The sequence below is a fragment of the Pseudorca crassidens genome, chromosome 10 (assembly GCF_039906515.1).
Source record: "Pseudorca crassidens isolate mPseCra1 chromosome 10, mPseCra1.hap1, whole genome shotgun sequence".
NCBI classification, from domain to species: domain Eukaryota; kingdom Metazoa; phylum Chordata; class Mammalia; order Artiodactyla; family Delphinidae; genus Pseudorca; species Pseudorca crassidens.
Window position 1 is genome coordinate 61,690,383 of NC_090305.1, and position 25,376 is coordinate 61,715,758.

The 25,376-nt window shown below is 39.7% G+C and overlaps 1 protein-coding gene across 4 annotated transcripts in view; it reads left to right on the plus strand.

Moving 5' to 3' along the window:
* The window catches only part of ULK4 (unc-51 like kinase 4), a 518,420-nt gene that overhangs the window by 163,767 nt on the left and 329,277 nt on the right, over positions 1–25,376 (plus strand). For all 4 annotated transcript variants that reach the window (XM_067753978.1, XM_067753980.1, XM_067753979.1 and 1 more), the window contains 2 exons: positions 19,286–19,337; positions 19,437–19,581. In XM_067753978.1, coding sequence (XP_067610079.1) covers positions 19,286–19,337; positions 19,437–19,581 — 197 coding nt within the window. The remainder of the gene's footprint in view (positions 1–19,285; positions 19,338–19,436; positions 19,582–25,376) is intronic.

Sequence of the window (25,376 nt, forward strand, 5' to 3'; positions counted from 1 at the left end):
GTGTATTAACGTGTGTGTAGTTTGATGACTAGTTGTAAAGCAAGTGCTCAAGAAATCACCACCCAGTTAAAAAAGAAAAACAAAACAGAATGTTACCATTCTGAGCCCCGAAGTCCCCTCAATCACAAATCCTTTCCTCCCTGGAGAGGGGACCACTGTCCTGACTTTCATAGTAATCATGCCTGTGTGTTCCTTTGTGGGCCTGTGCCTGCATTCTTAAACAATATAGGCTGGTTTTGCCTGCTTTTGCTGTTTGTTTCAATACGGTATGTATTCATTTGTGACTTGTTTTTTTTGCTCAGTGTTTGTAACATCCATGTTGTTAAGTATCTTTGTGCTTTTATTCTTCATGAGTGTATAGTGTCCCATTGTAGAAACCTGAGTATATGAAATATCACAGTTTACTTATTTATCCTTGATAGACATTAGGCTATGTCTAGTATTTGGCATTTACAAACAATACTGCTATAGATATTCTTGTTTATGTATTTTGCTCCACATAAGCATGCATTATTTCTGGGGTACATACATAGGAACGGAATTAGTGGTTATAGGAAATATGCAAACTCAGTTTGTCTAGAAAGTGACATTGTGTTTTCCAGAGAGGGGGTGCCAGTTTACTTTCACAGCAGCACTGCAGGACCTCATGTCCTCGTTCTTCCCAATTCTTGTTATTTCAGCCTTTTAAATGAATGGGTGTATAGTGATGTTTCACCATAGTTTTAAATTGTATAGTCAAGACTACTTATGAGGCTGAGTGGTTTTTCAACTGTTTACTGGCCCTTTGGGAATAATCTTTTATGACATGCTTGTCCACGTCTTTCTAAGATTTTGGTTTTCTTGTGTAGTTTTTCAAATTTATTGGCATAAAGAAGTTCATAGTATTTTCTTGCCAATTTTTCTTAGTGTTTGTGTAATCTAATAATATATCCTTTAAAAATATTTGCTATTTACTGTTATTCCTTCTTTTTCTTCTCTTGAACAATCTAACTAGAGGTTTCTTAGTTTTACTGACTTTATCAAAGAGCCAGCCAGTGTTCGGTTTTGCTAATCTCCTACATACTATATGTTTCTTTTCTCTTTTATTAGTTTCTGTTCTGTTTGCTTAATTTTGTTCTAATTTTGTTAATTTCTGTTCTGTTGGCTTCCTTTCTCCTTTCTTTGGATTTATTCTGCATTCTTTTCCTAACTTTTTGAGATAAATAGTTGATTTTTAAAAATATTTCTTCCTTTCTAACATATGCATTGAAGATTGTGTCTCCCTCCTAAATACTGCTTTAGCTGCATTCCACAAATGTTGGTATGTAGCATTTTTGGTATATTTCAGTTAAAATATTTGCTTTCATTCATGGGTTATTAAGATAAATAAATTTTCAAACATATGGGCACTTTTTAGTTTTTTTTAATAATTGATTTCTGACTTAATCGCATTGAAGTTAGAGCAATACTCTAATTTCAGTCTATTGAAATTTATTAAGGCTTGCTTCATAGTCCAGTACAAAACTTTTTGGTAGATGTTCTGTATGTGTTTGGAAAGAATAGGTATTTTGCAATTCTTAGGTGCAGTATTCAGTTATATGTCTGTTAGGTTAAATTTATTAGCTATCTTGTTCAAATCTTTTCTATCTTTTTAAATTTTTGTCTGTTTGTCCTAGAAGTTACTAAGAGAAGTGTTTCTAAATCTCCTTTAAGGCTACTATGAATTTGTTTATTCTTGTGTAGTTCTGTAGTTTTTGTTTTATATATTTTGAAGCCATATTATTAGGTGCATGCAAATTTAAAATTATTGTGCCATTTTATGAAATTGACCTTTTTCTCATTGTAAAGTGACCTTTATTTTCTAGTAATGTTTTTGTCTTAAGATCTGTTTCATCCCAGCTTAATATAATCATACCTGCTTGCTTCCTGATACATCTTCTCTCATTCTTTTCCTTTCAACATCTCTCTGTCCTTATGTTTAGATCTGTGTCAAGTAAATATCATATAGTACTTAAAAAAATCTAATTTGACTTTTCCCTGGAACATGTACTCCATTTACATTTACTGTAATTGTTAGTATATTTAGATTCATTCCACCATCTTCTTTCAAGCTTTGTCGTACATATTTTCTCTTTTCCTACTTCTACTTTCTTATCTTTCTTTTCTGTTGGCTAACTTTTTTCTGCATTTTTTTTTCTCTATGTAAGGTTGGTAGCAAAAGCTGAACTTAAAAAGAAATGATCTTTTCTTTAAGTAAAATACAGGCCATAGCCTACTCAACTCCATTTAGTCCTCTCATGATATATATGTAACTTTTACCTGATACATATATATATTTTTTGATATTTTAAAGTCTGTCTTGTTTCTCTCTCTTTTTAACTCCCTTTTGTTATGAAATGATAAAAGAATACTCATTATTACTACTATAATATGTTCATTTGCCTTTGCCCCCATATTTACTACTTTTCTTGCTTTTCTTTCTTTCTTACTTCTCAGTCCTTCCATCTGGGTTCACTTATTTCTGACTGACATTCATCCTTCACAGTTTTCCTTAGCTTTGGGTGAACTGGTGGCAAACTCTGTCTGATAAAGTCATTGTTTCTTTTTGTTTTTCCCCAAATATTTATTTATTTTATTTGGCTGCGTCGGGTCTTAGTTGCGGCATACGGGACCTTTTAGTTGCAGCATGCAGGACCTAGTTCCCTGACCCTGGATTGAAACCCAGGCCCCCTATATTGGGAGCACGGAGTCTTAACCACTGGACCACCAGGGAAGTCCCAAAGTCATTGTTTCTTGAGGTAGATTTTTTTTTTTTCTGAGTGTTGAATTCTAGGTTGGCAGTTAACTTTTGTTGTTGTTTAGTACTGTGAAGATACTATTTCATTATCTTATGTTCTCGGTTGTTGCTATTGAGAAGTTCACTGATAATCGGTTTTTCCTGTGAAGATAATGTGTCTCTCTGTTCCTTGTTTCCTCCTAAGACTTTTTCTGGGGTGGAGGGGGGAGGGCCTTTGGTTTCTATAGACTCACTGTGTCATGACTAAATATGAACTTCTTTTTGTATATTCTGCTGAGGATTCTGTGTACTTTTTGAATCTGTGGATTGTCCCTTTTTCTTCAACGTTGCAAAATTCTCAACCCTCATCTCTGCTTATCTTCTCTCTCCCCTGCTCCGTCTCCTTTTAGCAGCTCAGATCCCGTGTATATTAAACTTTCTCACTGTATTTTCTATACTTCTTACTGTCTTTCTGTATATTTCACCCTTTCTCTCTCAGTTATATTGTGGTTAATTTTGCTCTGTTTCTGTCTTCTGTGTTCAGTCTGGTGCCAAATACATCCACAATGTTTTAAATTTTGGTTGTTTTTCACGTGTAGAAGTTATGTTGTCACTAGAAATTCTGCTTGTCTGTTTTATTCAATCTACTGTATTGCTTTTTATAATTTCCTCTTCCGTATAGTTATTTCCCAGTTTGTGCTTTGTTTATTCACATTTGTTAGATGTAGTTATTTTACAGTGTCTCATAATTTCAGTGTCAGAAGACTGTGATGTGGTGTCTGTTATATCTTGCTCATACCCACTTCGTCTTGTTTTCTTGCACACCTTGTTAACGTTTACTGCGTGTTGGTCATGGGACTTGAAATCTGTTTGTGGGCATTTCCTCAAGCCTAGTGTGGATGTTCCCTCCTCCAAGAGGCTTCATGTTTGTTGGGGCCCTGCCAGCCAGGGCTACCTCAGACCACGGTCATTTGTACCCAGTGTGAAAATTCCTGAGACCGTAGGTCTGAGAGCATAACTTCTCAGGGCAGCCTTCTCAGCAGTTCCCAGGAGTGTGAATTTATGTGGAGGGGTTGGTGACTAGATCTGGTTTTCCTAACTCTGAGGGTATCATCCCCACACCTGCCCCAAAGTGCCCAGCTCCGTGTAGAAGACTCCCAAAACTCCACACGCTGGGCAGACGTGAGCTCAGACCCCTGTCTCTCTGGTCCCACTGGCCTCCATCGGAGCCTTGTGTTTGTGGTATTGGTAAATGCCTCCAGAGCGCTGTCAGTTCCATGCTCATATGTTCTACTCAACTCTCTAGTTAAGGCTTTCATTCAGAAATTGGTAGGAAGGCTCCCCCACTGCCTTTTCAGGTCTTAAATATTTTAAGGTTTTGTTTGTTGATATTTTATCTGGCAATTTTTCATTGTGAATTTTCAGTGAGAGAATTAATCCAAATAACCATACTCACTATTGCCAGAAAGCCTGTTTGTTATGGTCACTTTCTTAGCAATGATTTCTCAGTCTTCCATTGAGATACTACTTGCTTGAGTGTTGCTTATTAATTCTTTTCCTTAATGAGCAGTAACCCCATGGATAATTTGTTAAGATCCAGTATTTACAAATGTCTATACTTATATTTAATGAGACATTTAATTAGTTTACTTTCTAATCATGAAGTGCTACCATAATAATCATTGCAAGGACAGCCTGTGTTACTATAGGAAAGCTATCATTGTAACTCATGGACTTCCTAAAAAATATTTTTTTAATGCTGTAACTCATGGGAAACCCTCTAATTACCTCTTGTTGAGCATGACTGGAATACGTGAAATTGAAGATCCAGCACCGCAAAGGGTATCACATTGTTGGAAATGTTAGCACAAACTGTATTCAAGGGTACTGGTCAGTACTTTGTTATATGGAAGTGGTTACATGCACTTAATTCTTGCCGAGCACAGATAGTTAACTCGCATTCTTTCCCATAGTTGAGATCATTTAGTGCCTCATAGTTGGAAATTATCAGTGTGGCTTGCAGAGCAGTTAGAAATACCATAATGATTTGGTTTGTACAGAGAATTTGTTCCCATTCATGGTGGTTTCAAAAAAAATGTTATTAATAGCAAAGGGGAAAATAAAGATGATTCTTTATTAGAAATTTCTAACAGTAATATACATAAGTTGCCTAAAATATAATCTGTTTAAACTTTAAAAACCATAAAATCTTAAGCCATGGCTTTAAGCTAAGCCATAATACCTTCTTTAATGAAAAGCCTGTCCTTTTGTAAGTTTTTAAACTGAAGGCTGGAGGCGAATAAACATTGAGTAGTTTAACTTGAATGAAACTAAAGTTTTGAGTTAGTACCAAGAGTTGGTGAGGATGTAGAGCAAATGGAACTCTCAGAAACTTCTAGTGGGAATGTAAGTTGGTACAATTCCTTTGGAAACCTGTTTGGTAGTAGCTACTGAAAGTAAACATAAATACATTATGACTCAGCAATTTCACCTATAAATATACATTCAATAGAAATGCAAGCGTATGTTCGTTCACCCATATACACATAGAGGATGCTCATAGCCCCAAATGGGAAACTATCCAAATGCCAATCAACAATCTAATGGGTAAGTAAACTATGATTTGGTCATGCAATAGAATACTGTGCAGCAAGGAAAATGAACGATCTGTAGTTACACTTAAGAACATGGATAAATCTCACAAAGTTAATCTGTGACAAAGATAACAAATATGAAATAACATGATCGATTTGCATTAAGTTTAAAAACAGAGAAAACTAATCAGTTACAAGTCAGGTTAGTGGATACCCTTGGGGCAATTAAGGGTTTGCAAGGGGGCTTTGTCCAAAATGTCCTGGAAGTGCCTTTTTTTTTTTTTTTTAATCTGGGTGCTGGTAATATGAGTGTGTTCATATTGTGAAAGTTAACTAAGTTATATACTTAGGATTAGTACATCTTTGTGTTATATTAAAAAGTTTACATAGATATGGAAAATTTTTTCTAATAAAATGTTTAGAGCTTAATGTAAGCCTATTTTTTTAAGCCTATTTTTTAAATGAAGTTAACTGATATGAATTAGCATATCTATGTATCATTGACATGGACTTGTATTCTGTATTAGTTTCCTGTAGCTGCTATAACAAATTACCACAAATTTAGTGGCTTAAAAAAACACAGATTTATTATTTTAGAATTCTGTAGGTCAGAAGTACAGAATGGGTCTTTGGGGCTACAAGCAAGATGTCAGCCTACCTGTGTTCCTTTTAGAGGATCTAAGGAGAAAATCTGGTTGTTTGTTTGTTTGTTTGTTTGGCTTTTCCAGCTTCTAAGAGCTGCCTGCATTCCTTGGCTGTGACCCCTTCCTCCATCTTCGAAGCTGGCAGTGTAGTACCTTCAAATCTCTCTCTCCCCTCTCTCTCTCTCACCTCTGCTTTTGTTGTCACATCTTCTTCTCTGACTCTGGCCCTCTTGTCAGGGACCTTTGATTTTACATTGGGCCCACCTGTATAATCCAGGATAAACACCTCAAGTTCCTTAACTTAATCACATCTACAAAATCCCTTTTGCTGTGTAAGGTAACAAATGAACAGGTTTCAGGGATAAGGGTGTGGACATCTTTCTGTCTACCATCATTCTGTCTACCACAAATTCCTATTTTTTTCGATGGCTTCATTACTATAATTATTTTGGTGCTCTAATTATATCAGATTTGGCCTTTCAAGTTGGCTCCTCTGTCCTTGTGACATACCCTCTCATTTTTTGAGTGAGTTTTTACTTTGTGTCACAGCAAGGTATTCTTGCCTCAGCTTGTAACTAACCTGACCTGGCTCTAGAATCAGTCATTTCTTTGAGGAGCCCTGGTTCCCTTTCGTGGGAAATGGCTTTAGAGACCACAATCAGGGCGCTAAATGTCTCCTGTCTCCTGGGATGTCTTAGCTTCTAGACCCTTCCAAGAAACAGAGCTAGGAAATATATACATGTAAGTACACGTATGAACACACAGAGGACACACTTGTATGCATACTTACATATACACGTACACACACATAAACATATTTTGAAATCATGAGTTCACACCAGTGTCTTCAAATCCAGTTCATCCCCACATGGTTCTTTCTTGCCTTGCCCCATTCCATATTTTTGTGTCCTTCCTTTGTAAAAATTCTGGCTTCTAGCAACATCAGCACATTTCCTCATTTGCTTAATGTTATAATATGTCTGAAATTGTTGCAGAATTGCTTTACCCAGACCAGTACGAAAACAAACCTCATGAAATCAGGATTTGTTTGCAGGATTTCCTCCTCCCCCCACCTCCCAGATGTCACCCAAGCAAGGCTGGGGTGTACAGTCAATACTTGGATTAGTGCCCCGTCTTCCCTTTTAGTGTGGTCATATTGAATAATATTCATTTGAAATATAGTTGATTTATTTTCAATTTGCTTTCAATTTTAGGTTTTCTTTTCTTCCCTTCTTATGCTTTTTGATTTGATCTGATTTTTTTATTTTATGTATTTATTTATTTTTGCGGTACGCGGGCCTCTCACTGTTGTGGCCTCTCCTGTTGCGGAGCACAGGCTCCGGACGCACAGGCTCAGCGGCCATGGCTCACGGGCCCTGCCACTCTGTGGCATGCGGGATCTTCCCGGACCGGGGCACAAACCCGTGTCCCCTGCATCGGCAGGTGGACTCTCAACCACCGCGCCACCAGGGAAGCGCATTGATTTTATTTTTTGAATATGTAGAAGGTTAGCATGCTTCCAAAAGTAAAAACTGTAAAAACAGACATATTCAGAGCAGCATCACTCCCTTCCCCTCTCCCCCCCGGGTATATAGCCTGTTCACTTCATCACCATTCCATCATACCCTCCCTACTCTTATAGGTAACCAGTCTCGTTTTCTGGCTTGTTCTTTCAGTGTTTCTTTTTGTAGAGATAACGTTTTCTTATTTCCCCTTTCTTCCTTATACAAGAAGTAACATACTATATTTTCTCTTTTGCACTTTGCTTTTTCATTTAGTATGGATACTGGAAATTATTCCATCTCTTTCTTCATAAGAGCAGTGTAGCACTCCGTCATGTTTGTGTATATCATAGGTTGTTCAACCCGTCTCTGATGTGTGGACATTTGGGTAGTTTCTAATCTTTTCAATCACAAACAAATAACCTTGTGCATGTGCAGTTTCCTTCTGTTGGAGGTGTCTCTTCAGTGCAAATTCCTGGACTGTGGGATCAAAGGGTAAATGCGTATGTAGTTTTGCTAGATACTTCCCGAGTCCCTTCCACATGGGTTTACTATTTTGCTTTCCCACCAGCAGTGATCAGAGGGCCTGTTTCTCCCCAGTCTTGCCAGTAGTGTATTGTCAGACTTTTGAAATTTTGCCAACCTGATGTGGCCTCGGGAATTCCTTAACATCTTTTTAAGCACTTAATATTGTAAAGAAGATTTAAACAGTGTTGTGTCTAGTTTTTATAGTTAGTTGTTCCCCTCAAAGGGGCCTTCTGAATCATCTGCTCTGCCGTTAGCAGTGGTAGAGGTCATGTTCTAGGCACGTTTTTCCTGGACACCTGACAGTACCTTGTGTGGGGTAAGGAGACTTGCAGTTGGTGTGAACATGTTAATTGTTGTGCTGTCAGATGTACCAGATTTTTTTAAGGTCTACTGAAATGAAGGAACTGCTGATTAATTTTCAAAGGTAGAATAGGAATTTTAGTTGAGTGCTTAGAATGGTAAACTTCCATTTTCAAATTATTTACTTCCATCAGTAAAATTTTTTTTAAAGTAAGAAAAAACACCCTCTACAAAAATAAGAGTATAAAGCATACTTTCATTATAAATGATTAAGGGTTAGAAATACACTTTCCATAGGTTATAAGATTGTTGCTTTATTCTTTGTGAAATAAGAAAATTTAAATGTGGGTACGTGGTTACTTACAGTTTAAAGCTGCTGAACTTCAGTATCTCATGTTCAACCTTTCTTAAAATGGAAAAGAAGTTTTTAAAATTATAAACAAATCTTCATCTTGGGCATCAGTGGCTTTACTTAAGAACAAATGAAATATGGTTTAGCGTGAGTGTAATTTACATGTTTCAGTGCATTTGTGATTGTTTAGCTTGAAGGTCTTAGAGCTGTCTTTAGCATCCCTACCTCACAGACATTCATTTCTTCTGAGCCGTATTGTTGAGGACCATTAGTAGTAATTAATGTGCATATGCAGACACATGTTTTTTGAATGAGGGACCCAGTTTTTGAGCACAGAAATTAAAAAGTCCCTAGACTTGGGAATCTGCATTTTCAAAAAGAGTTCAGAATGACTCTGTTTTTATGACATGTCGTGAAATGGCCTTTAGCACATATGAATATCTTTATTTAAGAAAGCAATACCACTAGCATTAAATATTAAAATTCCTTGGATTGCTCCATATAGGTGTATTACCTCTGCAACTAAAAAAAGTAATGAATGGTGGAATTTTATGATAGAGAAAAGTCATTAATGCAGGGACATTGCATAGAGTTACAGTGGTATTTATTTAAATGGTGTACATGTTGTTTATAAGTTCTGTGGAAGATTCTAGAAGGGGAAGGCACTGATGAACAAATCATCTAACTCCACAGCAGCAAAAGGGCTCTCAGCCTATTGTCTCAGATGTTCCAGTCTCTTCTTTTTAACAAGGAGACCTAGTACCAGTGAGCAAACCATGCCAGTTCGAAGGGTTAGAAGAGTTTCTCTGTCATAAGCTGTATCAGATTTTTGTCATCCTAGATTCCTCACTGTGACTTGGAAGTGATTTGGTAAAGAGAGTTTTTAGGTTTTTGTCCTTTTTTCTTCTTCATTGTTATCTATTTTATTGCCATTTGGCATTGGGTTGTCATTAAAGCATACCATTTTCCTTGAAGAAACAGTGTGTGTGGGGGGTGAAGCGTAAGGTGGGACGAACTGAGAGAGTGGCATGGACATATATACCCTACCAAATGTAAAATAGCACAGGGAGATCAGCTCGGTGCTTTGTGACCACCTTAGAGGGGTGGGATAGGGAAGGTGGGAGGGAGATGCAAGAGGGAGGGGAAATGGGGATGTATGTATACATATAGCTGATACACTTTGTTATACAGCAGAAACTTAACACAACATTGTAAAGCAATTATACTCCAATAAAGATGAAAAAAAAAGATACACGCAAAAAAAAAAGCATACCATTTTCATGTGACTTCTCAAAATGCAGATTGAGGTTCATCATGGGTCAGACCGCACTCCCCAAGTGATATTTTTGAATCACACATTCTGCAACATGATTAATCGATAATCATTCTTCTTATTTTTTTTGAAGATGTTGGGGGTAGGAGTTTATTAATTAATTAATTTATTTTTGCTGTGTTGGGTCTTCGTTTCTGTGCGAGGGCTTTCTCTAGTTGTGGCAAGCGGGGGCTACTCTTCATCGCGGTACACGGGCCTCTCACTATCGCGGCCTCTCTTGTTGCGGAGCACAGGCTCCAGATGCGCAGGCTCAGTAGTTGTGGCTCACGGGCCTAGTCGCTTCTCAGGATGCGGGATCCTTCTGGACCAGGGCTCGAACCCGTGTCCCCTGCATTAGCATGCAGACTCCCAACCACTGTACCACCAGGGAAGCCCGATAATCATTCTTTGTATTGGTATTGAAACTGCACAACCTCAGGTGAGATTCAAACACAGCCAAAACTCAGACTGGAGCTCAGACCCACTGTCTTTTAATTGAAGTCGCACACCGGAAGCTCAGGTTCTTTATGTCTCAGTGCAGAAGGAATTCAGTGAGAGGCGAAGTGATAGGTAAGAAGTAGATTTATTGAGAGAGGTACACACTCCACAGACAGAAAGCAGTCCTTCTCAAAAGACGAGAGCAGCCCCAAAATACAGGGTGGTTACTTTTTATGGGCATGGTAATTTCATCGGCTGATCAGTAGGAGGATTATGCCAGCTATTTTGGGGAAGGGGCAGGGATTTCCAGGAATTGGGCCACCGCCCACTTTTGGGCTTTTTATGGGTGGCCTCGGAACTGTCTTGGCACCTGTGGGCGTGTCATTTAATATATGCTAATGAGGGAGGGCTTAAGGTGTGCCCTGATTGCCATGGGGGGACTGGAGTCAAGCTAATGAGAAACAGAGCATCCTATGTGGTTTGGATAGGAGAGCATATTTAGGTTTCTCTGGTTGGTCTTGAGTCAAAGGGACACAGTACAAAAAAGAGTGAGGCTGGCAGTTATCGACCAAGTCCTCACCATTCTGAGTTTATGGCTGCAGCTGTTACAATGTGGCTTCCATGCTGTTTCCTGCACAGGTTGCGGCTGGAGTTCTTTTGTCATAAATAGTCTGACCACTGTTCATTTGTATATTCAGACTCTTGGAAGCAAACATTAGGAGAAGGTGAAAAGCAGATAAAATACTAGAGTCAGTGAGGTAAAAACTCAAGCATTGGCAATGAACCATGGAAAGTAAATAAGCCCTTGCACATTCCTATAAATCTTGGAGAGGACACTAGATTTCTTAGAGCGTGCAGGGCTAAGGGTTTTCCTTTTAAAGCTCAAAGTTTGGGGTGATGGCAGCTGACAACTAGGATACAAAATCAAATGAGGTTTTTTTTTTTTTTTTGAGAAATTAGCATTCTATAGGACAAGCACTTTTTATGTTTCAAAGTTTTTTTTTTTTACATCCTATTCATATTAATAGGATAAATTAGTATGAATAGAGGTATAGCAGTGATATAAATATGGACACAGAAAACACTTAAGTATTTTGTTTACTCATATATTCATAATAAGTGCCTTTTGCAAACCACCTGTTTAAATGAAGCACTGAGAATACACTGGGGTGCTAGAATCAGGCCCTGCTCTGAATCGGTTCAGTGTTGGTTGAGAGGAAGGGACCCATATGGAAAGCAAAGATTGGACCGCCGTAGTTGATTGGACTGTGTTGGTGGTACGCATGGGGCATGCCGCGAGCCCTACTCAGTCTAACAGGGTCTGGAGATGATTTTTTAGAGGAGGCAATTCTTGAGCTAAATTTTGAAGGCACGTAGGAATCAACTCCTGATGGGCTCCTGTGGGAGGAGTGGGTGTTATAGGCAGAAAAAAATCATGTATACAAAGGGAGAGGAGTGTGAAACGATTTCATAAGTCATTTTATGGTTTCTCCGAGTATTATTTTGAGAAACCTAGTGTAATTTACTTGAAACTACTTAACCTTTCACAAGAGGTGTGAAATTATATGCATGAGTTAGTTTTTTTTTTTTTTTAACTGAAGTAGAATTGATTTACAATTTTGTGTTAGTTTCTAGTGTATGGCAAAGTGATTCAGATATATATATATATATACACATACACACATACATACACATATATACTTTTTCAGATCCTTTTATAGTTTATTACAAGATATTGAATATAGTTCCCTGTGCTATATAGTAGGTCCTTGTTGTTTATCTGTTTTATATATAGGAGTTTGTGTATCTGCTGATCCCAAACTCCTAATTTATCCCTCCCCACCCTTTCCCCTTTGGTAACCTTACGTTTGTTTTCTGTGTCTGTGAGTCTGTTTGCGTGAGTTACTTTTAATCTCTGTCCTAGGAGAGGTCAGTTTATATGTGAAGTACACTTTCAGGAATACATCCTCCAGGGGTGATTAGTTAGCATTTGAAAAACTCTGATCAGAAGTTCACACTTGTGAGTTGTCTTTATATTGATGATACTTTTGTGAGAAAGATTTTTTTCTTCGGTGAAATTAGTCCTTTTTGCAAGAGATGTGGATTAGCTAGAAATATTGTACAGGTGGCCCACCCTTGGAAGGGTTCAAGAAACCACTGAGCCCAGCCGAGTGGTGTTCTTGGCATTGGATTCATTTGTTCCTGTGTTTTGTATGCTGGAAGCCTTGGGCAGTCTGCCGAGGTTTGCGGACTCCTTCTAAGAATGGTGTTTTTAAATGCATAAAGCAAATTAAATAAAATGCACAGGGTTATATAGGAAACGATTTGTACTGAAATACAGTTGTCAGGATATTTTTTAAAAAAAATTTGCCCTGCTCCTGGGCCCAAGTAACCATCGTTACTGTGGTTGCAAGAGCCTTTTCCTGTGTTTGTTCTCCCCTGTGCCCCCAGATCACTTCGAGCACCCTTGGAGCTGCTCTTTTATTTTGCAGCAGTCCCCTTCTGTGAGCGAGTACCTGTGACCTCCAGAGATTTGGGGCCGGAGGCTGAGGCTAGAACTTTGCTTCATTTGTCATCTTGAGACAGTCTCTCAATTTAGAGTTCCTTTCTCATCTCTGACTGGAATCTTGCAAATTGTATGTCTAGATGATTGTTTTAATTCTCATGTGAATGTTTTCAAATTAAATTCAGAGTAAATTACTCTAAATATCTCAGAAAAAGAAGAAAGCAAGCCTAAGTCATCGCCTGGATCTCTAGGCCTTTAAATCTAACTTCTGGCAGCTCTTTAGTTTAAAGGCAGTGGCAGCAACAATAAAATACATCCCAACCTCTTCCAGGAAATAATGTTATAGTTACTTTATACATATGTGTATACATATTTGTAAATGGGCTCATTTCCTTTCTGGCCCTTAGTAGCTATTAAGTTCTGAGAGTGGTGGTGATAAAATCCCCTTACCTACATACTGTGAGCTCATCTAAATCATTTATTTTATGTTTGTGTGTATATGTATATGTATTATATACACACACAATTAATGTTTGTAAATGTTGGGATGTGTCAGTTATACAGACTTTTTTCCCTTGCTTTTTTTTTTTTTTTTTTTTTGCGGTACGTGGGCCTCTCACTGTTGTGGCCTCTCCCGTTGCGGAGCGCAGGCTCAGCGGCCATGGCTCACGGGCCCAGCCGCTCCACGGCATGTGGGATCTTCCCGGACCGGGGCACGAACCCCTGTCCCCTGCATCGGCAGGCGGACTCCCAACCACTGCGCCACCAGGGAAGCCCTCTCCTGCATTTTGTTGAGAGTAGATACCCTTCTGATTTGTATGGGAATTTATTGAAATGGTTTATTTTCTTTAACTTCCTTTGTTACATTTTCTTTACATTTTCTGCCTTAAATGCTACTCCAGGAACTAAAGATGTTTCTTTGCTCTCATCTCCGAAGTAACTAACATTTTAAATGTTTTATTTTCATGTTGTCTTTTTGGCTGGAATCATTGTATATGTAACTTTAAGTGAACATTTTGCCAAAAGATATTTGGTCTCCTTTTTCTTGTGAGGATTTAAAAAACAACAGTCTTTTCCTGAACACCATTTATTATTTCAGTCTCTGTAGTTATTGAATAGAGTATAAATAAAACTAATGAAATTGTTCTTCAGTTTTTATATCCTTTGCCTGGTTTGACTAGCTAAGCATGCAGATATTTTCAGTGTAATTTCATTTTTCAGTTCACGTCTTAATGGGTAGCTTTCGTTTGATAAAGTAGTCAACTGTCATTGCTCACCAAAAATATGAATTAAAGGTGAATAGTCAGATAATGTTCTAAACTTTCTTGTATTCTTCATTTACGTATTATAAAAAGCATTTTATCTTTCCATTACCACCCTCCTGTTACTTCTTCTCAAGGATCATTCTCAGTTGGAAGGATTAAATTTGTATCATCTTGGGATGCTATTATAATTGCCTTGAGTTATTCAGAGGAATACTTATTTAATTTAAAAATTAAATAATATTATAATTAAATAGATTTCTTCTTTTAAGACTTACGAAATACATTTTTAATACAGAAATTTACATTTAGTATGTATTTTAAGATTATAGGTGTTGTTTCAGGATACATAGTGTCATGCTGCCTGTATCATTTTGCAAGCTGATGTTTTCATTAAATAATGAAATATAAATGTAATGATTTATTCACTCTCTTTTCGCTCCTGAAATCAGATCTGCAGTGAGTGTTTTTAAATATGTCACGTAGAAGCTGAATTGCTGAGTTGTATGCTGTGTTCATGTTCAGCTTTGGTTGGTATTGTGAAATTGTTCTTCCAAGTTAAATACTGATTTACTGATTTTTTTTTTTTTGTGGTATGTGAGTACCCATTTCCCCCAGTCTTGGTATTATGTGATTTTCTAACTGGATTTGTGTAAATTGGTATCTGTTTTGTTCTGCCTTTCATTTCTCTGATTATTAGTGGAGTTGAGTAGTTTTGATATGGTTACTGGCTATTTAGGTAGTCTCCTTCGGGGGGCTCCCTGTTCATGTATTCTGCATATTCGTCCATTGTCAGGTATAGGGATTGCAGAGCTTTCTCCTAGCCAATGGCTTTTCTTCTCATTTTGTTTATGAGGACTCATCTTCTACGAGTATTTTTCATTTCAATGTCAAATTTATTAGTATTTAAAAAAAATTATTTATTTTGGGCTGCATTGGGTCTTCGTTACTGCACGCGGGCTTTCTCTCGTTGTGGCGAGCGGGGGCTACTCTTCACTGCGGCGCGCGGGCTTCTCATTGCGGTGGCTTCTCTTGTTGCGGAGCACGGACTCTAGGTGAGCAGGCTTCAGTAGTTGCGGCTCGCGGGTTCTAGAGCGCAGGCTCAGTAGTTGTGGTGCGCGGGCTTAGTTGCTCAGTGGCATGTGGGATCTTTTCGGACCAGGGCTCGAACCCGTGTCCCCTGCATTGGCAGGCAGATTCCCAACTGCTGCGCCACTAGGGAAGTCCCTGTTAGTATTTTCTTTTAGTTTGTACTTTTTAGGTATCATTTAAAAAGCCTTCTCCTACTCTAATAACACAAAGACCATTCTCTCATGTTTTCCTTTAAGAGCTTTTGTTTTAACTGTTAGATCTTTAAGCCTCCAGTAATTTTTTTTTTAACATTATGATATTTTTTTTTTTACCAAATAGACAACTAAATTGTACCTATCCCTTCAGTGAATAGTCTATATGTTTTTCCACTGTTGGTAGTACTCTATCTGCTACTTACTGCGTTCCCATATGTATCTGTTTCTAGGCTCTCTGTTCTGTGCCATGAATCTCTCTGTCCACCCCTTTGCTTGTGCCATCATGTTTATTTCCATCACAGTAAACTTGGAAACTTGAGAAGGTGAACCAAATATGCCTCATGCTTTTTGGAAAATTTTCCATTATTCCTGACCCTCTCCTTTCCAAATACATTGTAGAATCAGTATGAGGAGTTCATGCAAACCTCGTTAGAATATTTATTTTTATTGGAATTACAGATTAATTTGCACAGAGTTGACCTCTCTGAGGCTTCTCATCAATTACTATATTTTACCTTCATTTATTTTTTCTCTAACGTATAGATCTGAGTGTCTGACCTATGTCATTTTCCTTCTTTCTGAAAAACTTAACATTTCTTGCAAGGCAAGTCTACTGGCAAAACATTGCTTCAGTTATTGTGTGTGTGAGAAAGTCTTTATTTTTCCTTTTACTCTTGAGGGATAATTTCACTCAGAATTCTAGGGTGGTGTTTTTTTTCCCTCTCAGCACTTCAGATATTTCACTCCAGCATGATGTATCAGGTAAAATGAACTGAGATCACTGAGCCGTTAGTGTGAAGTTTTATGTTTATCTGGCTAAGAGCCAGGCTGTGTTTACTGTTTGCCGTAGCTGTAGGTTTCAGAGGCTAAAATTCCCCATAATGTCCTTACTTTGTCTCTCCTGTTGTCTTGGGTTTCCCTAATAGCTCCTTCTGAAATAAAGCCTGTGTCTTTATAATAAAGCAGCTCTCTGTTGTAATCCTGTTATTACACAGGAGCCCTATTGATGTGGTGAGGTGGGGGGAGGAGGGTTCCGTAGCCCCTCTGATTTGGTCTCATTCCTCTTCTGAGCATGTGCGCCTGGGCTGTGAACTTCACAAGTGCTTCTCACCTCACCCCCCTCCCCGTTGTCAGGTGCAGGTGCACGCAGGGCCTGAAGGAGGTTTTCTCTCTTCTGCTCAGACACCAGCAATTAGTCAGTTACCCTTTATGTTTTTGCTCCAGCTGCTGGCTCCGCTGGTGGTTTCTGCTCCTGTTAAGCCATGATTCTCTGTCTCTGCCTGTCTCTTCACTTCTGGGGGACAGCTGGTTTGCCCTGTGACTTGAAGTCTCTGGTATGTCTGAGAAGAGTTGCTGATTTTCAGTTTGTCTTTTCTCTTGTTGTGAGCATGGTTGTGACAGCTTTCAAGCTGTTTTTCAGAAGTCCATCGATGGCTGTCATACATATTTTATATATATATGTATATATATACGCACACATATATATATATTTCTATGAAAGTCATGATATCATAGACGCCTTAGAATTTTATTACTGTTGTAAATGGTATCTTTTTCTAATTATGTTGTTTGTTTGGTTGTTGTAGACATATTGGAAAACTACTGATTTTTGTCTCTTCATCTTCTGACAGCCTGGCTTTTTGGACCATGCCTAATTGTTGGTTTTCGAACTTATTGAGTTGGACATGTAGATAATTTCAGTGGGAATATTAATTCCCACTCCTCTCTTAATATGTTCTCTTAAACCTTCAAGATAGATGTTGAGCGTGTTGATAGCGGTTGATAGTGGGATGTATTTCTCTTCTTTGCATAGTTTTTGCTTTTGATGTACCTGGGAGTTTAGAGTTCTAAAAATTCCTTAGTGAAGCTTGATGTCTATGCTTTGAGTGATGTGATGTCACTTAATGGAAGAGGGTAAACAAAACATCCCTAGTTCTTAGGGTTGTGGTACAAATATCTAGATATAATGTTACAGTAAACTTATTTTGTGGAGTGGAGCTAGAACAGGGTAACACTGACGGACCCCTACCCATGTGTGGAGATCCTTACCCGTGTAGGGTATCCTTTCATTGGTTTGGACAGCAAGAGGGTGGTGTTGGGCCATGGACCGCTTTTCCTGCCCTTTTGTCAGTGTGGTGAGGAGAGCAAATACACATCTTAGGATCAGGAATCAGTTCAGCTATAAACAACAGGAATTTTGTTTATTGTCACCAAAAGAGTTCACCAAATGAGATAGTAGTTTTCAGAATTACACTGTGGAAATGATTTGTCCTTTCTTCATCATCCATTTTCATTTGGGGGGTAAATTTGTTATTTTGGAGTAGGTTGCAAACCATGTTTGATTGCGCTCTGTCTGATACAACTAGAAAATCGTAGAGGTGGTTTGTGTAATGGGTTTAGATCTCTGGAATCTATTTCTAAAAATCACCAAGATTAACTTGTCATAGCGCTTTGATGTATTTGCAAAAGCATGAGGATTATGTATCTCCTTTTCCTCCAACGTTTGAATTGTTGTTTACTTTAAACTTGACTAATTATCACCACCTTACATATCTTTGACGGTTCAATGTCAACCCATGCCAACCAGAGTTTGTATTATATACTAAAGATCCTTTCGTAAACTCTGAAGGTTTTGATAAACTACTGTCTTGATGACCATAATGTCATTTTGACCTGAGGACTTTTTCAGATTTAAATGAGCTTGGTGGTTTATTAAATGTCATGCAGAGTTTAAATCCTGGGTAAATTTAGCTGTTGCTTTTTTTTCACTCCTTTGACTAATGATTCTGTCAGTGGAAAAGGCATGAGTAGTGGTTGATATTGTAATAGGGGTGGAGCGGGTGCGAGTGACAGCGTGTGACCCTTAGTGGGGTGGTTAGATGTCCTGCTCCCCCAACAGTCAGCCTCACAGTGGTCTGCGTGTAGCAGAGAGTGTGGTGAGAGACGGATCGTGGCTGGCTTCTCCTTGGGGCCCTCCAGGCCCTCTGGCCTTGGGCCGGCGGGTGAGCTGGGGGCCTTGGGGGTAGGCTGCGGACTGTGTCCTGCAGGGCTCCAGAGCCCTCACCAGGCCGCCCACGGTCCAGGCTCGGCCTCGAGGCAGCGGCAAACCTCTACCCCATCCCTGCCTCCACGACCTAATGGCGGTGGCGGTGGTCTCCGTGGGTCGCAGTGCGTGGGACCCGGCCCCTGATTTGGGCAGCCTGAGGGCTGGCTGGGTCCTGGGCGCCTGGCTCCCTCAGGGATGACGGCTGGGCGGGGTCTGGGGACCTGGCACTGAGGGCGCCGCCAGCTGAGATCTGCCTCCTCAGCCGGGCTGGGCACTGGCGGGAGGACCCGGGCTGGGTGCTGGACCGGCACTCCTGGGCAGGGTGACCGGCCCGTGCAGGGACCCCTCCTCTTAACGAGGCCTGGACCTCGGTGGGCGAAAGTTGAGCCTTGAGATCTTGCCCCTTCTTGTCAGAACAGAGACTAACATTTGTTTGGTGGACGTTTACAGGAACATCATGACCTGACCTCAGTAACAAAGGATCTGACACCAAGAAGCTTCCAACAACTAACCCTGCCCCTCCCTCGCCTTTCCTGTAAAAGGGCTTTGCTCAAAGCTTTCGGGAAGTTCAGGGTTTTTAAGGCAAGAGCCACCCGTCTCCTTGCAGGGCCCTGCAATAAACCTTTGTCCGCTCCAAACTCCGACGTTTCGGTATTGTTTGGCCTCACTGTGTGTCAGGCACATGGACTTGAGTTCGCTAACAATATCAGTTTTTTGTTTGTAGGGATTTGAACCAAGTCTTTTACGTCTTTCCTTTTAGGTGGTTGATTATATCCTGCCACCCTTGGTCTCCTTGGTTCAAAGCGGGAATGGTAAGTGTGACCACATCAGTGAGAATTCCATCAGTTACACATTCTGTTTTCATTCTATCTCCATGTGGTCACGTTCTTGGCATTTTTTTTTCTTTCAAGTGGAGTGGAGACTCTTCAGCTTGCGGCTGCTCTCAGAAACCACATCTCTGCTCGTGAACCAGGAGGTTGGTGATGGCAAGAAGGAGGCGAATGTCGATTCTGACAGCAGTCTTCTGGCTCTCATTAGAGATGTCTTACTTCCCCAGTAAGTCCCATGCACTGCACTCAGGCAGAGAACTGTAGGGTGCCCAGGATGCTTCTGGCAGACGAGGTCCAATGATGGGCTCGGGGTCGCAGGGACCTTATATTTTTGTCCGGGGGCTTATGCACTCGCTGTAAGAGGTCTAGAAAGAGAGGCAGTAACTACTATGCTGCACAGGATGCAGGAGAATCTCAGTCCATCTTCAAAAACATCCATTTAGAACTTTATCTGTTTTCTACAGGGGACATGACTGGAGTTTTGCAGATTTAAAAATGTTTGTGGCCAGAGGGATAAGGTTTATTATTCAAGGTCCACATGACAAGACTCCTGAACATAAAATTGGGACTTTTCCTGGACCTACTCAGAAATAATAGAGATGGAAAGAAATCTTCCTTTCCTCCCCTCCAAACTCTTGGAATGGAAATTAAGTTGAGTTAAAAACAGAATTTTTTTGCGGGGGAGGGATGCTGGCAGAACAGTTAATGAGTATTAATGAACAGAAGGGGAGTATTTTTTTCCTTTTACTCCATTGCTCACACAGCACACACAATAGGATGACTGCTAAGAGCACCCAATGCAAATATGTTAAGCTCTAAAATGGCACCTTATAATTCAGACAACACTGTAAATTTTATCAAAGAAAAAAGTTGAAGTTAAAAAAATTGAAGCTTAAAAAAAGTGCATGCCACATATCACTATTAAATAAATTTTTTACAAAATTAAACAAATGTTGGAAAGCGCGTCAGGCATTAAAGCGCGTGCCTGATTCTGCTTCCTCAGGGCCTGGCCTGCAGTCTGAGTCAGTTCAGCAAGTTTTCAAGGATGGCAGCTCCACCAGATGCTCCCCGATATTTGTTAAACTTCTCAAGATCTGTTCTTATTAAAAATCCTTTTTTTTTTTGCGCAATATAGAAACCAGACCTAATTATATTCCGAAGAGCTCAACCACTCCTTGTTGGCTTAGGAAGGTATATTTTATGAAGTGTGTAGCCAGCGTGTGACAACCCTTCTCCCTGCTGAGGGAGCCTGTCTTGACTGACGGGAGCTTGACCTGTGACGGCTTGATTCACAAGCTAGCCCCTTGGTTCTTTTTGCTTCCCGTGCTTCTGCAGTTGGCTTCAGGGAGACTCCTGGTAATACGTACAGTAAGAATACTTTTGATACTCAGAGTAAGAAAATGATTATCTAAATGAAAAACAATTAAACTTTGTCATGTGGAGCTTTCTCAGTGATAAACTATCAATGAATATATTTTTGGTTGCATTTGTTATATATGCGTGTGTGCATGTGTGGTTTGTACTTAATGTGGGTAGATATAAGATTCCAATCTTGTTTCATGGGATTAATTAATGCTATCAGTGCCATCTTATCTGCTACCCGACGACTTGTACTGAAGCATTTTTCAGGACCTGAGATGTCCCCCAAGAGGGACAGGATTTCCTCCAGCAAGACTTCTCAGTTTAACAATAGTTTGTTAGCACCGATGCACATTTGAAATAAAATCTCATCGTTTCTAAAGTCTGCCCACTTATGGAACAGTCTGTAGTATAAAAAGTATTGAATCTATAATTTTAGTGCTCCTGTTTTATTCATTTGAGCTATCATAAATAATATGTATTTCCTTTAATGGGCATCTTTACCTTTTCCAGAGATGAGGAATTAAAGAGGAAAACACAAATGTAAACCACATGGCAACTCAAGAACAAATGTAATGTAGATGAGCTCAGGTTTTGATTAAGCAATTTGAAATGCACTTTGGATAATGTTATGGGATTTATTGGGATGTGGTGTGGAATGTTTTCAAACCTTGTGTACTGATTCTGATGTGAAGTGCAGGTCTTGGCTCTGCATTTAATTCTTTAAGCCTCAGTTTCCTCATCTATAAAATGAGGATAATAGTACCTAATTTAGAAGATTCAGAAATGAGAATTACGTGGGATACTTCTTGTAAAGCACTTAGTACAGTGTGTGGGACATAGTACGTTCTTTTTTTTAGTGTTTATTTTATTTATCTTTGGATGCATTGGGTCTTAGTTGCAGCATGCGAGGTCTTCGTTGAGGCATGCGGGCTTCTCTATAGTTGTGGCGTGTGGGTTGTTTTTTCTCTTCTCTAGTTGTGGCGTGCGGGCTCCAGGGCGCGTGGGCTCTCTAGTTGAGGAGCGCAAGCTTAGTAGTTGTGTCACGTGGGCTTAGTTGCTCCGCAGCACGTGGGATCTTAGTTCCCTGACCAGGGATCGAACCCACATGCCCTGCATTGTAAGGCAGATTCTTTACCACTAGACCACCAGGGATATCCCCCATAGTACGTTCTTGACAAATATGTAGCACCACTACTGTTATTATTAGGACCATTGTAATCCCTCCTATTAAACTTTAAAATGAAGATTGTAATGGTACAGTGATAGTAATACTACATACTTCATAGAAGTGGCCATTAAATAGATGCTGATGATTGTGCCCACCTGGCATATATAGTAAGGGCTCAATAAATATTATGTAAAAAAATTAAAAAAAATGAAATACAAATGATGAATTCATTTAACTTTGATACTGGAAAACTAGAAACCTTGACAAGGAATTTGGTCTTTGAAGATAGCTCTTGGTAATTAATAAGTTTAGAAATGCTCATAATGGAAAATTCATGTTCTTCAATGAGTATGTGCATATAATGGCTTAAGAATAATGAAGTTTCTAGAGCTTATAAGAGCTATATAAAACCTACTTCAATGTGCAAATAGACATATTAACGTCGATCCTTTTAATTTTGTTAAAGTTTTAATCCTTCTTTGACCTTAAAAAATACTTTGGGTAAAGCCAAGGTGACAATCTTTTCAATCTTTTCACCTGTAAGTGTTGTATTAGTTAAGACGATTTCTTTTTTTTAATAAATTTATTTATTTTATTTATTTATTTTTGGCTGAGTTGGGTCTTCATTGCTGCATGTGGCTTTCTCTAGTTGCGGCGAGCGGGGGCTTCTCTTTGTTGCGGTGTGCAGGCTTCTCATTGCGGTGGCTTCTCTTCTTGCGGAGCACGGGCTCTAGGTGCACGGGCTTCAGTAGTTGCAGCACGCAGGCTCAGTAGTTGTGGCTCATGAGCTCTAGAGTGCAGGCTCAGTAGTTGTGGCACACGGGCTTAGTTGTTCCGCGGCATGTGGGATCTTCCCGGTCCAGGGCTCAAATCCGTGTCCCCTGCATCGGCAGGCGGATTCTCAACCACTGCACCACCAGGGAAGCCCCAGTTAAGACGATTTTATGTGCAAACAGTAATACTTAACTCAGACTAACTTGCAAAGTAATTATTTGCTCACATAATGAAGAAGTCAGAGACTTGTGCTGGTGTCAAATATAGCTGGATTCAGGGGTTTGAATTATGTCTACAGTACTGTGTGTATGTCTCTTTCTTACCATCTCTTCTCTGCCTACACCTATGTGGCTTTGTTCTCAAAGAGGCTTTTTCTACTTGGTGGTTAAGTGGCTCCTGGTTGATGATTCTAGCGAAAAGAGTGGATGTCTTTTCTAATGGCTGTTACAAAATTTTCAGGGAGCACAATAATTTAATCTTGTTAAATACCATGTAATACCTCTGTTCCAGGTGCTTTTCAGAGCTGCGGTGTGATATGAATGAAAATTCAGTTGTAAGAATAAATATCATATTAAAATAAGTATTAGTTATGGTTCTCAGAACAAATAGGATATATATATATATATATAGAGAGAGAGAGAGAGAGAGAGAGAGAGAGAGGGATTGAGATTAAGGTTTATTATAAGGAATTGGCTCACATGATTATGGAGGCCAAGAAGTCTTAAGATCTGCAGTGTGCAGGCTGGGACCCAGGAGAGCCAATGGTATAGTTCCAGTTTGAGTCTGAAGGCCTGAGAACAAGGAGAGCTGAGGGTATACTCACCAGTACCAGTCTGAAAGCTGACAGGCTGGAGACCCAAGAAGAGTTGATGTTTCCATTCAAGACCAAAGGCAGCAAAAGACCCATGTCCCAGCTCAAGGAAGTGGGGCAGAAGGAGTTCCTTCTTGCTTAGTCTTTTTGTTCTGTTTTGCTCTTCAGTGGATTAGATGAGGCCCACCCACAGTAGGGAGGGCAATCTGCTTTACTCAGTCTACTGACTCAAACGTTAATCTCATCCAGAAATACTCTCACTGACACACCCAGAATGTTTGATGACACACCAGTAATCAAACGTTGGTGGCCTGTAGCCCAGTCAAGTTGACGCGTCACCCCTTCTATCATAGATGACATGAGTGAATGGCTTACTATATAAATTGTGAATATCAAAGAACTGTTACCCCTTCTCACCATGCATGCTTTGCTTTCTAAAGAGATGAAGTTTAGTTACAAGCATTTGTTTAGTGCCTTTTGTATGTGGAGGGTTATGTAATAACCACATATAGAGAGATGGTATTTGAGTTAGACTTTGAAACCTGGGTATGATTGGATGGAAGAGGCGTGGCTACCCCAGGCAGGAATGGGGTAAGCAGAGGTGTGAAAGTGGCAGAGTGGTGGGCAGTAAGCAGACCAGCTTATTTCTAGCAGAAACCTGTATGTGAGAGTTCTGTGAAATAAGCTTGGGAGAAAATGTTTTCTCTCTTCATCAGCCCGTTCATTCACTGATACTAACTGTATCCATCTTATTTCATAGGCATATTTCTAATAATGGCTAAGATAGGCACAGCCTCTGCCTTTGTGGAATGGATTGTCTGGTAGAGCCAGGTATTTCATAAATTAATCATTTTTTTTAACCATGGAAGTTTGTAAGTCATAAATGTTTAAGTATAAATTAAATAAATATCAAAGCTACCGGCTTAAAACAACAGAAATGTGCTCTCTCACAGTTTAGGAGGCTGGAAGTCTGACATCAAGGTGTCAGCAGGGTTAGTTCTTTTTTGAGACTCCGAGGGTGGATCCACTCATCTCTCCCAGCTTCTGGTGGCTGCCGGGCATCCTGGGTTTATGGCAGCATCTCTCCCGTCTGTGTCTGTCTTCGCGTGGCCTTCTCCCCTGTGTGTCTGCCTCACATTCGCCTCTGCCTCTCTCTTGTAAGGACATCTGCCATTATATGTAGGGCCTGCCCTTAAATTCAGGGTGATCTTACCTCGAGATCCTTACCTACATCTGTAAATCGCCTCTGCCTCTCTCTTGTAAGGACATCTGTCATTATCTTTAGGGCCTACCCTTAAATTCAGGGTGATCTTACCTCGAGATCCTTACCTACTTCTGTAAAGACCCTTTTCCCAAATAAGGTCACATTCACAGGGGGTCAGCACTTGGACATATCTTTTGGGGGCCATCATTCATCCCAGTATACAGATGCAGGACCAAAGTCACTGTTTCTGTGCTGCCTCACGTTCTTTTAGGTGCCCGTAATTCTTTTCACGTGGCCCCTGCATCTTCACGTCAACAGTGGTTTGTCAAATCCCCTTCATGCTTGCCATTACTCTGACTTCCTCTTTGGCCACCAGCTTGAGAAAACCATATGCTTATTGAAGCTGGTAGTAGTGTTCATTGGTAATGTGGATCTTGTGATTAGAATGTATTTGTATTCAAATCTTGGCTCTGCCATTGACTTGGTGTGTGTGCCCTCCCTTCCTCCTTCCCCTTCCTGCTTTCCATTTCTCCTCCTTTCTTCCAGATAGTTGAAATGCCAGGAACGTAACTGCTATCTGTATGGTTAATGAGGAAAAGTTTTTTTCTGGGAAGAAAGATAAACCACATATACTCAGAAAATTGCCATGACTTTTTCCAGCAAAGAGATAAGATTTAATTTTAAAGGTTCATGCAGAAGAGA